The sequence below is a fragment of the Etheostoma cragini genome, chromosome 21 (genome assembly GCF_013103735.1).
Source record: "Etheostoma cragini isolate CJK2018 chromosome 21, CSU_Ecrag_1.0, whole genome shotgun sequence".
In the NCBI taxonomy this organism is placed as follows: Eukaryota; Metazoa; Chordata; class Actinopteri; order Perciformes; family Percidae; genus Etheostoma; species Etheostoma cragini.
Genome location: NC_048427.1, coordinates 2,146,363 through 2,159,562, shown reverse-complemented (window position 1 = coordinate 2,159,562; position 13,200 = coordinate 2,146,363). Strand labels below are relative to the sequence as shown.

General features: G+C 41.7%; 3 protein-coding genes across 6 annotated transcripts in view; 2 read left to right on the top strand and 1 right to left on the bottom strand.

Moving 5' to 3' along the window:
• cdk5rap3 (CDK5 regulatory subunit associated protein 3) overlaps window positions 1-644 on the top strand; it is a 6,320-nt gene extending 5,676 nt beyond the window's left edge. Inside the window, exon 14 of the mRNA XM_034859665.1 lies at window positions 500-644. Coding sequence (XP_034715556.1) covers window positions 500-565 — 66 coding nt within the window. The 3' untranslated portion in view covers window positions 566-644. The remainder of the gene's footprint in view (window positions 1-499) is intronic.
• A 944-nt stretch (window positions 645-1,588) lies between these two features.
• On the top strand, window positions 1,589-10,369 carry nfe2l1b (nuclear factor, erythroid 2-like 1b). 3 transcript variants are annotated; one of them, XM_034859595.1, is made up of 6 exons: window positions 1,589-1,819; window positions 2,835-3,661; window positions 4,819-5,040; window positions 5,847-5,936; window positions 6,449-6,604; window positions 6,917-10,369. In XM_034859595.1, the coding sequence occupies exons 2-6, from the start codon at window positions 3,104-3,106 to the stop codon at window positions 8,291-8,293; spliced, it is 2,403 nt and encodes an 800-aa protein (XP_034715486.1). In that variant the 5' UTR covers window positions 1,589-1,819; window positions 2,835-3,103; the 3' UTR covers window positions 8,294-10,369. The 3 variants fall into 3 exon arrangements, with proteins under 3 accessions (XP_034715486.1, XP_034715488.1, XP_034715487.1); XM_034859597.1 differs by lacking the exon at window positions 1,589-1,819 and adding an exon at window positions 2,112-2,725; XM_034859596.1 differs by lacking the exon at window positions 1,589-1,819 and adding an exon at window positions 2,112-2,729.
• A 599-nt stretch (window positions 10,370-10,968) lies between these two features.
• cbx1b (chromobox homolog 1b (HP1 beta homolog Drosophila)) overlaps window positions 10,969-13,200 on the bottom strand; it is a 5,789-nt gene continuing 3,557 nt past the window's right edge. Inside the window, exons 5-7 of one of the 2 annotated variants that reach the window (XR_004654969.1) lie at window positions 11,781-11,875; window positions 11,251-11,499; window positions 10,969-11,219 (exon numbers count right to left, since the gene is read on the bottom strand). Coding sequence is in view for 1 of the 2 variants with exons in the window: in XM_034859702.1 (XP_034715593.1) it covers window positions 11,358-11,499; window positions 11,781-11,875 (237 nt within the window). In the remaining variant the exon portion in view is untranslated. Of the gene's footprint in view, window positions 11,220-11,245; window positions 11,500-11,780; window positions 11,876-13,200 lie in introns of those variants that run through there. The other variant, XM_034859702.1, reaches the window with a different exon arrangement.

The following is a 13,200-nucleotide window of genomic DNA, read 5'->3' as shown; positions in this document are numbered from 1 at the left end:
TCTCCGACCAACCTCACGCTCCATTGTCCCCTCACTCGCGAACAAGACCCCAAGGTACTTAAACTCCTTCACTTGGGGACAAGACTTTGAAAAGATTAAAGTCTGACACCGTCTCCCATCTAAAGACGGTCTGTCCTGATGTCACTGAGTTACAGCCACAGACTGTAAGATATTCTTCTGACTTAATATGCACGATAATATCAAACATGTTTGATTTTTGTCGGAACGTCTCAGACTGAGTTGTATGACAACCTAACACAATTAAGACGACAGAACCGCGCCCCAACTCTAGCAAGAGTTTCGTGATTTAATTCCGATATAGGTAATTCGTCTGCGAAAGGTCGTGTAGCGTGAGGTCGGCCTTAATTGAAAGGAAAATGTATTGTTTGTAATTAAGGGGCTGTAATAAATAAATGTTACACCTTGAAATATTGCATTAATAATGGGTTATTGACAGTAATTCTGTTTTTGTTTTTGTTTTTTGTTTTTCTTTTTGCAGATTGAAGCCGACATTTCAAAGCGATACAACAAAAGGCCCGTCAACCTAATGGGGGTTAATATATAGCGAACATCAACATCGGATATTTACTCTAAATACTTTGTCAAGACCTACTTGGAGAAATAAAAGTGGTATTTAATATTAAGTCTTGTGTTTTCTGTACATTTACTGGATTCATATGACATTTTTAAAGACATTTGCTTCTATATTGTTGTTTGCCTATTGATAAATACCAGTTTTTGATTCATTGGGATATGTAGAATATATAGCACATAAAGTAAAGTACCCATTATTGTATATAAAGTAAGACATACATTATCAATACATTTTAGAACCTAATGAATAATATGCACACTTTTCTAATTGATCATTAATATGGGAAAGCTTTAGAAAACCTGCAACAAGAGGAAATAAACTAAAAGTAGTGAAGTGCCAATAACTTCACACAATTCAATAAATATTGTCTTCTAACTTGATTTGAAAATAATCCTCCTGTTTTATCCAGATTACTACCATAGAATCATAAAACATTTGTAAAATTGTGTGATGTACTTTTCTTTTGTTTGAAATAATAAAATATCTTAAAAGTGTTGGTCAGTGGTGAAAAGTACAACTTTATACTTCTACTCCATATATTTCAGAGGGAAAATGTAACCTTTCACTCCACAACACTAATTTGACAGCTTTAGTTGCTTTGCAGATTTAAATCATTGATACAAAATGTTAATTGAGTACTTCTTATGTATATTTTGAAGCCAATACTAATATAAGGCATTCATTTCTTAAAATAATTGCATTTCATAATAAAAAATGTCACTACTCAAAATATGTAAATATATTTTTAAACTACTAAATTTACCAAATAAAACTATTAAATTGACAACTTCTCACAGTTTAAAATATAAATTTAACACGTTTGTTTGAAATCCATCCATAAACATTTAGTAAAATTGCGTGGTACATTACTTAATGTATTTGGAATATAGGTATTCCACTTAATATATTAATTATTATTAATAAAACGTGATTATATGAGATAATTCTGTGTAATATTGTCAGTAGGGGAATTTCTAAAGGCTGATGAAAGCTTGCTACTAGAATGTTCTACGCATGCGCTGTGTGGAAGCGTGTTTTGGTGGGCGCTTGCTCGGCTAGCCGGGCCAGCTAGCAATTTTGCAAGTCATGGTGGGCCATTCAATAAGAAAAAGCTGGACAATGCTACATCAGGCAACACTGGGGAACTTTTAATGGAACGGGACTTGATTACTTAGGAAGTAGTGGACATTTGTGCATGAAGACACACTTTCCAAATCTAAATGCGTAAGTATTACATGAATTAAATGACGTTAATAATGCGTAATACACGGATTGTAGTGATTTATAACATGAGCTAACGTTAGCAGATACATAGATAAATACGTAGCATTTATATGTGGAATACTGGATACACACGTGTGTCTTGTTTAATGCATAAGTCACTTTTAAAAGTAGTTAAACGCTTAGGGTAGTTAGCAGCAAACTAGCTTTGAAGGCTAGCACAGTGAGTAGCTTCGAGTTCCAATAGTAGTTTAGCTTTTTCTTTAAGTCCCACCCATGCGCTATTCCCATTGGTCGGGAGATTCTGGAGTCATGTGTCGTTACGGCGATTGAGGCCCGCGAATGGCTGTACAATCTGTCAGTTATCTTTTTACCACTTGTTGCTAGGGAGATTGTTTGATGCTAGCCACGGCGGAAGTACAGGTACCTGTCACTTTTTAGGGTAAACAGAGATGCGAGCTAACTTGCTAATGGCGACACGGCATACCATCGCTACATTACGTGTCAAGGTTGTTATAAATGTGTACTAGCAGTAGCCGGGTCTTAAAACACAAGGTAGCTAACCGCTAACGCCATAAGGACGAAGATAGGCGCAGCTGGGCGAGAGGAGGGAGGGACCCTGCCCGCTGTCTAACGCTGTCGTTTGCGCGTGTGCTAGCCAGCCCTGCGAGCCTTCTCGACTCTCCCATTCACCTTCAGCAGCACCCACAAGAAGTAGTTGTCCTGTCAAGGGTGGGGTGATGTCTGAAGCTCTGTGTTCACCATCTGTGGTCTGTTGAATTTACAAGAACGAGAAAGGCATTGCGCGATACGAGCCGACATCACTTCTCTAGTCTTGGGAGGATGGAGTGGTTGCAGTGGGCTAGCAAGTCCTGATTTTTTTGTGTCATTAACGTGTTTAATGCAAATGTAGGTAGGTAAGAATTGTGTGTCTTAACGCTGAAAGCAGTGTTGTTCTAATGTTGTACTACTGTAGTTTGAAGTGGAGCAATAAAATGTAATTTCTCACTGTTGTCAGGAATGGAAAGAGGAGAACCTGATGAAGAAAAAAGCTTTGAGCACAAACTGGACTCTCTCAGAGTGGAAACCCCATCTTGGATCTTATATGCCTTTTAAACATACAGAATCCTGTTGAAGACCCTTTCCCCTCACCATCTTTAACCACTTTTTTATGTTCATGTATCTATCTCCGTCTTCTAGTACAAGTACAGAAGTTATTGATCCAAGCTAGTTGGCCCCGTTTTTGTTTTTATTTTTTAATTCCACCTTTTGTTCCTTTGTAAAGAAATGCTTTACCTGAAAAAATACTTCACAGAGGGCCTGATTCAGTTCACCATCCTTCTGAGTCTCATTGGGGTGCGGGTGGACGTTGACACCTATCTAAACAACCAGCTGCCCCCACTGAGAGAGATCATCCTGGGCCCTAGCTCAGCCTACACCCAGACACAATTTCACAACCTGCGCAACACGCTGGACGGCAATGGCATCCATCCAAAAAGTGTGGACCTCGACCAGTTTTTCACCACTCGGCGGCTGCTGAACCAGGTGCGCCAGCTGGATCGCATCTTTGTGCCCAGTACCGAGCTCAACACCTGGCTAGTGCATCGTGACTCAGAGACTGTGGTGTCCACCAGCAGCCAGTCCAGCCCCAGCATCACCCTGGACAATGGGGGCGGCCTAGAGGACGCTAACAACCTCGACGCTACCCCGGCCATGAGGGGAGGAAGTGGAACACCTGAATCCACGTACAACCTGAACGAAGCGGACAGCAGCCTGGGAGCTGTGGCCCCAGAGGGTAACCAGGAGCCGAGCAGCAGGGATGGCAATGACGACCTCACCAAAGAGGTACTGCAGCTCGTTTCTTCCTTCTCTGCCGACACCTGGGGAGCGCGTGTCAAAAGGAGGGGCGAACACCCCCTTTTCACACTTGCACGTTGACACCACATTCACCTGCTGTTTCCCAAATACATCGGACAAGCAGGATTTTATAATGTATTTACATTGAAATAAATGCAGCAGTTGAGAAATTACATGTGAGCTTGAATGTACATTGTTTTGATTGGCCTAATTTAGTGGTAAACTAATCTTCCCAGTAGCAGCATAAGCCAGAGATGTTCACAGAACGTTATATATTCAAAAAATAATTAATGGTCGATTTTGTCTACTTTAAATACCTTTACAACAACTTAATCAGTCAATCCTAACTACAGTAAGAGCTAGTATCGGTTTCACAAATATTTAGGGGTGTTGCATTAAACACACCGTGGTACATTGTATTCAAAAGAAATTAAAACATATATACACTGAGTTTAAAATGGGTCTACCAATATCCTTCATGGTCTGGAGGCCTGGTCTTTAATCAGTGTCAGATATTTTTAGTCAAACCAGTGGAGTCCCATTCATTACAGCTGTGTTTCTTGTCACAGTTAATGTGGGTGAAACATTTACATCCACAGCAAACTGTCATCTAACTTAATTTACTCCTAAACAACACTTTAGAAGGAAAAAAAAAAGTTATTTTTTAGCATGTACATTTGAACAACCTCTCTTTGTATGATAGTTTATTTTTGTTAGTGGTTCATTTTTCTGTTGAACTTGTCTTGGTTGTTCTTTGAGAAAACCTGCACGTCATGGCGATGTTGATGCAGCGGTCACACAAAGTCATAGTTGGACTGTAATGAACTAAGACGTCTTTCTAATCACATGAGACCCACCATGTCAAAGTGTTTCTGTCATGGTTGCACCATCTGACTGCATTTCAGTTGCATGATCTGCCAAAATTGTCCACGCTTATAGAATAAGCCAAACTGATTGTATAAAAGATTTACAAGCCCTAGTTTATTATCGTAAATAATTCAATGATAAATTGCCCAGATAAGTCCTTTTTTTTATCTCCATACAGTATGAGTTCAATACATTGAATACGTGCACAATACCTTGTCATTAAAGCAACTTCTCTCTGCACAGGGCCATTTTTCAATGGTTGCTATATGTTTTTCCAGGACATTGACTTGATTGACATCTTATGGAGACAGGACATCGACCTCGGTGCAGGAAGAGAAGTGTTCAACTACAGCAACCGTCAAAAGGAAAGTGAGGAGCAGAAGCCCCACCCACAAGAGAACAAAGACGGGAATGAGGAACAAGAGAGGTGGAGGAATGGAGTAAACTTACAAGGTGCTCAGCCAGTAGATGGGGAGACTGGAGAGAGTATTCCAGAGCAGGTTTGTCGACTGAATGGATCTCGATATCCTAGTGTTTCATCCAGTGGGAGCTGGTACATTTAACTGTCCTATAATTCATAAAAAGAAAACAATAGAAGCAGCACGGAGGTGATATAGGATCATTTTGTCTGCTCAGAATGAGTTTTTATTCACCTGGAGACATTTCCAGTTAGTCTCTTTTCACCATTTGCCTGAAACATGGTGGGTTGAAATATTGTGTACAGATTTGTGAAATTGCTTAATTTAAATATACGAGTTTGATACAATTGTTGTCTCACACCAGTCAATGACTTAAGTCTCAGACAGTGGAGGGAGAGATCAAGCAAATTGAGCTGCTCCTTGTATGAAGTTGAAATGCTAAATTTTCCAGTGGTTCAGTGGCCATTCAGAATCACCGTGAATGTAATCTTTATATTATGCGAGATGTGTCTTAGCCTTCAATCAAGACACAAAATGGCAGAAAGAACAGTTGGATTCAGTAAGAATGATGGATGCATTTGCATATAACCTCTCTGCATTTAACGGTTTTGTACAGTTTGTTTGGGTTGCTGTGAAAACAGCACGTGGTTTGTTTGTGGTGGGTAGCCATCCTAACATTGTCTGTTATTCACTATTAATGATGTACGAGGTCCAGTTGCACTCCAGACTAATAATGCTCATAATCAGTTATTTCTTTGTGACACGAAAGAAGATAAATGCACATCTTTTTCTTTTAGTGGTCCGGACCAAAATGACCTGAACTACAGGTGAATAATAACCAATAATAAATACTTTTGACTGTATTTTTATCTCTTGTTGTTACCCAGCTCCCAGGTCTCGGCTCACAGACTTCACTCTCTCTACAAGAATGCTTGAGGCTGCTGGAGGCCACTTTCCCTTTTGGAGAAGAATCTGAGGTAAAAAAACAAAAACAAACGTGTGATTTCACATGTAAGCTGAAGCCCTGTTCACACAGACATGGTTGTTTTGAAGAACAGTGACATTTCCTTTCAGTTGTATCCTTCGATTACACGCAGACAGAAGATTTGCCTCTGAAAACAAGTCTTTCTAAAAAGTCCAGGCACAGTGGAGATTTTGGAACTGAGACAAATGGAGGTTTAGGCAGCCGAGGAAGTAAGGAAGAGAACAGAGAGGAAGTGATTTGTTGCTGTTGCTGCTTTCGGGATTCTGATTGGCTAATGTGGGTCTAAGCTTCTCGTTACACTGCCACTTACAGGTCTGGCATGCTCTTGACGGCAAATATACACGGTACCGGTAACTGAACACTTTTCTGGAAACTGACAGCTGTGCACAGTTATTTTTGTCCAAAAACAGCCGGCCACGTGTAAACGTAGTCTTAAAGTATTGTTTTTTTTCATTGGTGTGGAAACAACTACAGTGTTGTCACACTGTTTGGTTTTCTTCTTAGTTTCCGGCATCGGTTGTCACACCGGAAATAGTTTCCAATGAAGGAGTTGCATCTACTTCTCAGAGCCTTCCTCTGGCACCACAGCTGCCCCCAGCAGAGCCCCAGTTAGACCTGGAGCAGCAGTGGCAAGACATCATGGCCATCATGGAGCTACAAGTAGGTCTACTTTTTAAAATATATATCACCTTTTAACTGTGTACCGAGATACCAGATTTGTTTATCTTGACACCATTAATATAAAATTGTTCAACCAATGAAAATGATTACAAATTTGGGAGTGGGGGGGGATTCTTCTGAAAAAAAAGGGACTGACTCAAAAGTATATTTGAAAGTATGAAAACAAATTGCCTCTTTATTTTGAAGTGTGAAATAATTTATCAGAAAAATACAGACTTTGTCTCATAATTACATAGCACATAGAATATGCTTTGAAATGTGTATATTTAACAAAATCTCTCTGTTCAAAAGGCAATGGAAGTGAATATCACTTCGCCCCACAGCAACTCCAGCAGTGACATCGAGTCAAGTGGGTCAACGGAGTCAAACACTGGGGGAAACTTTGGACTCCCTACTCACTCAACACCGGTGAACCAGGATGTCAGCCTTCACCAGGCCTCCCTCCCCAGCTGCAGCCAAGACTTCCCCCAGATTTTCAATCCCCAGTTGAACTCTACTAGCAACACCCCAAGAACCCCAATGCCCAGACTCGCTTCCAGCAACTCCAGCAACATCAACTCCACGTTTGGCGCCACTAACCTTACCGGGATCTTTCTCCCACCACACATCAACAGTTCTAGTACCAACATTACGTCTACGCCGATCCTGCCCGATCCATTCAGCAACCTGCTGGAAGAGTCCATGTTAGATGAGATCAGCTTGCTGGACCTCGCCATGGAGGAGGGCTTCAGCCAGGCCCAAGCTTCGCAGTTGGAGGATGAGCTTGACTCCGATTCTGGTCTTTCCCTGGACTCCAGCCACAGCCCAGCCTCCCCGAGCAGCTCCGAGACATCCTGCTCTTCGGCAGCGTCTTCGTCGTCAACGTCTGCCACCTTCTCCGAGGAGGGAGCCGTCGGGTACAGCACCGACTCAGAGGTCGCTACTGTGGAGACAGAGGAAGGTGCCGTCGGTGGTTATCAGCCTGGGTATAGTAAGCTCTGCCGCATGAGCTACCAGGACCCCTCCCAGTTCCACAGCCTCCCTCAGCTCGACGGCATCAGCCACAATCATACTTACAACCTGCCGCTTGCCTCTGCGTTCACTGAGCATCCAGAGCTCCCCCTTTCAATTGGGAAGAAGACTGTCCGCGACAAACACAACAAGTTTCAGCCTCCTCAGGACTTGCTCGACAAGCACTCAAGCCGTGATGAACGCCGAGCCCGGGCAATGAAAATCCCCTTCTCCAACGAGAAGATCATCAACCTGCCCGTGGAAGAGTTCAACGAGCTTCTAGCCAAGCACCACCTGAGCGAAGGCCAGCTGGCCCTCATCCGCGACATCCGCAGGCGTGGCAAGAACAAGATGGCGGCCCAGAACTGCCGCAAGCGCAAGCTGGACACCATCATAAACCTGGAGCAAGGCGTCCAGGACCTGAGGCGCGACAAGTCCCGCCTACTGAAGGAGAAGATGGAGTTCATTCGTTCCATCCGGCAGATGAAGCAGAAGATGCAAAGTCTGTACCAAGAGGTGTTCACTCAGCTACGGGACGAGGAGGGCCGGCCCTACCCCCCCAGCGAGTACTCGCTCCAGTACAGCGCTGACGGCAGCGTGCTGATCATGCCCCGCGGCGTCACAACTGCTGAGCAGAACCGTAAGCCCGAGAAAAAACAAAAAGATAAAAAGAAGTGAGGGGTGGGCGAACTGCTGTTTATTCTATAACTTTGCTAAATCAATAAGAAAGATTTCTGCAGATGCAAGAGAGATGTCCTTTTTTCCTTTAAGAAGATTCTGGTGAGTAGAAAACGATATTGTTGACTACTCTTCCTGCGTTAGTTTCTCCCTTTTCATTCTGTTCCTACAATTTTTTTTCACGGAAACAACTTTGACGAAGAAGTAGCCCTTCGTTTGAGTACTGATATTTCGTTATTTAGACGGGGGAAACGATAAGCAAGGAGACGAGGGATGTTAAAGGACATTAAATGAGCTACTAGAAGAAAAATTAGCTGCTCTTGATTTGCACCAAACCACTTGAGGATGGAGAAGATGTGTAGGGTGTGACAAGGGACGGGTATGGAGAAAAGTGGAAGTAAAAGAACACTGTCAACAAGAGTGGTTGGAATACCTATGCATCGAAGGTTTTAAAAAAGGACAGATAACATCCCTTCCTGGAGACTTTTAGTGATTTTTTTGTCACTGAGGCTTTTAAGTTGCAAATCTTCAGGCACAGAACAGCATCTATGGTTGTGAGAGTTTAGATACCAAAGGCTAAAGGAAAGTCCATCATTTTAGGATGCAATTAACACCCATACTAACCAAAGGCTGCATGGTTTACATCACTTGATCTGAACACTTACATGCTCAAACACTGCACTCCAATTCTGTCAGTTTGTGTATCGCAAATTCCAGTTTTTGAGTCAGTTTGTTGGCGGCATCTCAAGTTCAGAAGGCCCTGAAGAGATTGGGTTTGTATGTGTGGAAGGAGGATGTTGAGATAAGAATAGAGTCAGAAGCTGAGTGTTCCTGGGCTGGCCACTGCTAAAAGAGGCCTGGAGTTGAAGTCCTGCAAGAGGAGCACATGGATGTTTCAGGGAGGAGATGCACTGCATTGCAAAATGTATCAACTTCCTTATAAATTATACATAGCACTGTAATTTGTCTTTAAAAAGGCTTGGCTATATGCATTCTGCCGTGTGTCGCTATTCCTTCGCTGCTGGTTTAAATACAGGAGTTGCGTTTAGGAGAGCTCTTATTAACTGTTCATAATCTGTAGTATAAGCAAGGTTATAGGTCTAGCTACATCAGCTTTATGTAAGTCTACACTCTTTTGGTTGATTTTAAAACGTCACGCAGAGCCTGTAATCATAAGAGGAATTGAAGATACTGCAACGGGCCCAGAGCTCCACGAGTACTGTTTGATTTCCATTAACTCCAGGCTGTCACAGATAAGAGTGATGGGTCACTTTTTTTTTGGTTTCTTTTGGACGCCTTGTTTAAAGCACCAACGTGAAACAGGCTCAGTCGTCGCTGTGGTTTAGCGATATCCCTTTCCATTAACTTATTTGCCAACTTTACCCAACTGAAAGCCACTTGAGGCAATGTGTAACTGCTGTTAAGCTGAGGTCTCGGCTTAAATATTGAGTCTGAGTGTTTAATTTGTTTGTGTTAAAGTGAGCCAAAGTGTTACATGACATAAAAGTTATTTGAATGTGTGAAATGACAGTGTGTGTTGTGGCCACTTTGATTTGCCTTTATTTCACTCTTATCTCTCACTTTAAATGTTTTGAGAACTAAAGGAAATCGTCCTCAAAGAAGTGCTATTACTTGTTTGAATGAAGTTCTGTCGGTACGTGTAAAATCGCCCTCTTTTAAAAAGAAAAAATAGGTAATTGTTGCAGCTGAGATAGCGCTTAGGCTAGAGTATTTACAAGAGGCTGAACAGAATGCAACATTAAGATGATGTCCAAAAAAACATGTTGAAAGCAGATTTGTCCTCATTAAATGTGATCTTCAGGCATGAAACTGGTTAACATTCACTTCAGTGTAACACCAACAATTTAGTACTGCTACTACTTAGTGCACTTTTTTTTGTCTGTCTTGTTATGTAAATATTTTTATGTTTGTTGTCATGATTGTCTGTCAAATGTCTCCATAACGGCCTCACCCTCTGCTTTCAGTTTGGATGTAGTTTCCTCTGTTTTGAGGTATTTGCCGGCAATCAAGAATTGTTTTTATTGATTAATAAAGTGTTTTTATTTTCACCAGTGACTCTTGTGTTCTGGTTGTCATGAATTGTACATTGTTATACTACTGTACGCTAGGGGCTCCAAAAAGCACGTTTCTCAATTTATCTAGATAGATTTTGATGGTCTCCAGGTTTTAAATTCCACAAAATTAAACTCAGAAAACCCGCTTCTCGAAAGGAGCCTCATGACTTCAAACCGCCAAACCTCGGGGACGATTAGTCGATCGATCAAGGACTCAAATCGACAAAATTAATCACCAAGTATTTGATAATCAATGGTTTCTCAAGTAAGAAAAAAAGCCCAAACACTCTATGCTATTGTGATGGTCATTTTCTTCTCATGTTTTACAAATCAAGCGATTCATTAATGGAAAAAAAAAGAATTGTAATTGTTTGTTGCAGCCCTAATCTTATTAAAAGTGACACCAGTTGAAACGGCAGAGTAACAAAAAAGTGGTTTATTCTCCAAAAACGCACAAGCAAGAGACGTGAATGAAAAACACTACAAAGAGCACCAAGGACCAATTAACCACTGAAGAGGGTTTGTAACCGGACACTAAACAAGTCTGAAGGAAACGGGTAACATGGACACAGTTTTGTAAAAATCAAAAATTAAAATTAAAAAGGCATGAATGAAATAAACCCACCTGACTGATACAATCTCATAGCAAGACGACCGAGCACTGGACCAGATGTGTGAAATGATCCTGAAGCGGCCGAGTCGACACTGAAAATTAACACTGCTTTTTTTTTAAATTTCAGTTGGGTTTTGTCAAGCAAACCTGAAGCATATTTACAGTTTGACTATCCAGATAAAAGAATCAAATGAGTGATACTGTACCATAAGACGAATGAGTCCAATGGTGGTCTCTGTCCCCCCCCCCCCCCCCCCCCCCCCCCCCCCCCCCCCCCCCGATTGCCCCAAAATACCTCTGGAAAGTACTGTACATGTACAATGAAGTTGAAAACTACAGTTTCTTTCTTTCTTTCCCCCTACCCCTTCGCCCTGTGTTAGTTTTTCTCATCTTTTTTCTCGTCTTCAGTGGGATACGAGTGCCAAGTAAGTCTCTCCTCATAGAAAGAGATGACCACCTGCGGACACTTCACGTTGGCCTCCTTCGCCGGCACCAGGTCGGCTTCATCAGAGTTTTTCCTGCAAACACAGAGACAAATTCAACTGACTGTCGTTTGGGATTCACACACAGGTGACTTCAGTTATTCTGGCTGATTAGACCCAAGTTGAACTTATGAGGACACATTCTTTCTACCAATAAGAATGAGGAAGCTGTCACCTGTCCCACTCTAACAGGTGCAACACCACTAACAGGGGACTCGGGATCAAGTCTATCCACACCCACAGAGTCCTGGTAGGAGGTCCAATCAGCCACATGAACTGAAAACACCTGTTCAGGGCAGTTAAGGTGCTGTACGAACCATTTCATGAGGAACATGAGCTCGCCTGTGGAGTCTGTGGCCCCAATAATCCTTTCTGGATCCAGCCCTCGAGCAAAGCCCCTTAGCTTCTCTGTCTGAGGATCAAACAACAGAACACAACTTTAATCAACCCCAAAACTAAATTTCAGCATAAATACCGGCTAATTTTAGTATTTCTAAGTTCCTATCTGAATTGGAAAAACAAATTCAGATGAATTGAAGGTCACAATAACATGGGGGTTGGGGAAACTGCTGTAAAAACATAAAAAGGTTTGGCTAAAACTGAATTGAGTCAATTAACATGGCTGCATGCATGTGGAGCCAATGTTGGAGATTTCATTTATATGTGTGTTGTTTTTTTCCTCCATTTACATATCTGCAGGGCAGAAACCAACAATTACCTGTGTTATTCTATTAATACAATGTCTGATAAATAGTTGACATCTTCAAATGTCTTGCTTGTCTGACCAACCAAAATCCAAAACATATTATCATGTGTGACAGAAAAAAGCATCAAATCCCCACATTTAAAAAGCTGGAACCAGCTTGGCGATGACACACAGCCTCTGAACACCCACACGGGTGTTTTCAGTTGTTCTGGTTCATTAGACCTCTGCTGTGGTGGGCTGCAGCTTTTGATGGTCAAAAATCTTTCCTACCAATAAGAATGATAAAGACTCATGAAGGTGTCAATCATTCGGTCTAAACACACCCACCCAAACCTGGGACGAGGTCTTATCAGCCAGCTGGACTGAAAACACCTGCGTTGGTGTTCAGGGCCTTTAAATTATCGAAACATTTAATCCTTTCCAGTTCTACATATTTGTAAAAAACTTCAAGGTTTTTGACACATTGTCTTCTGTCGACACTATGAAAGAATAATAGCGTCATATCTTTATTACAATGCACTGTGAGTGGTCTGCAGACCAAGCTGACTCTGTACAAGCCTGCAGACCACGTCCACACTTGATGAATTGCGGATCTGGACTAACCGAGGCGCTCGCTGACTTCCTGGGAACGAGTCTGCCAGCGCGGTGAAGTCCAACCGTTGCTGGTATAGCAGGCGTGGGACTACACAGAAGGTACCCTGCACGTTGGGGGGGGGGTGGGGGGGGGAATCACCAGAGGCCCCCCAATATTATCACCATACTTATTTTACAATACCATATTATTGCAATTTTAAACACGTTGTGATATTCCGCAATATATTGCAACTTCAGTTTCATCTCAAAAGTTCTTAATTCTTAATTTCTTTATTTCTTTTTCTGTTTATCTCCCTTAAAATGTATTTAATAAATTTAATTAAATTTAACTAAAATTAAAAGTAGCCAAAATAAAATTATCATGTGCGATTCATATAATAAAATAATGTGTATTGATTCAGTATTGCCACGAAAAACATTGCGATTGTTGTATCGAT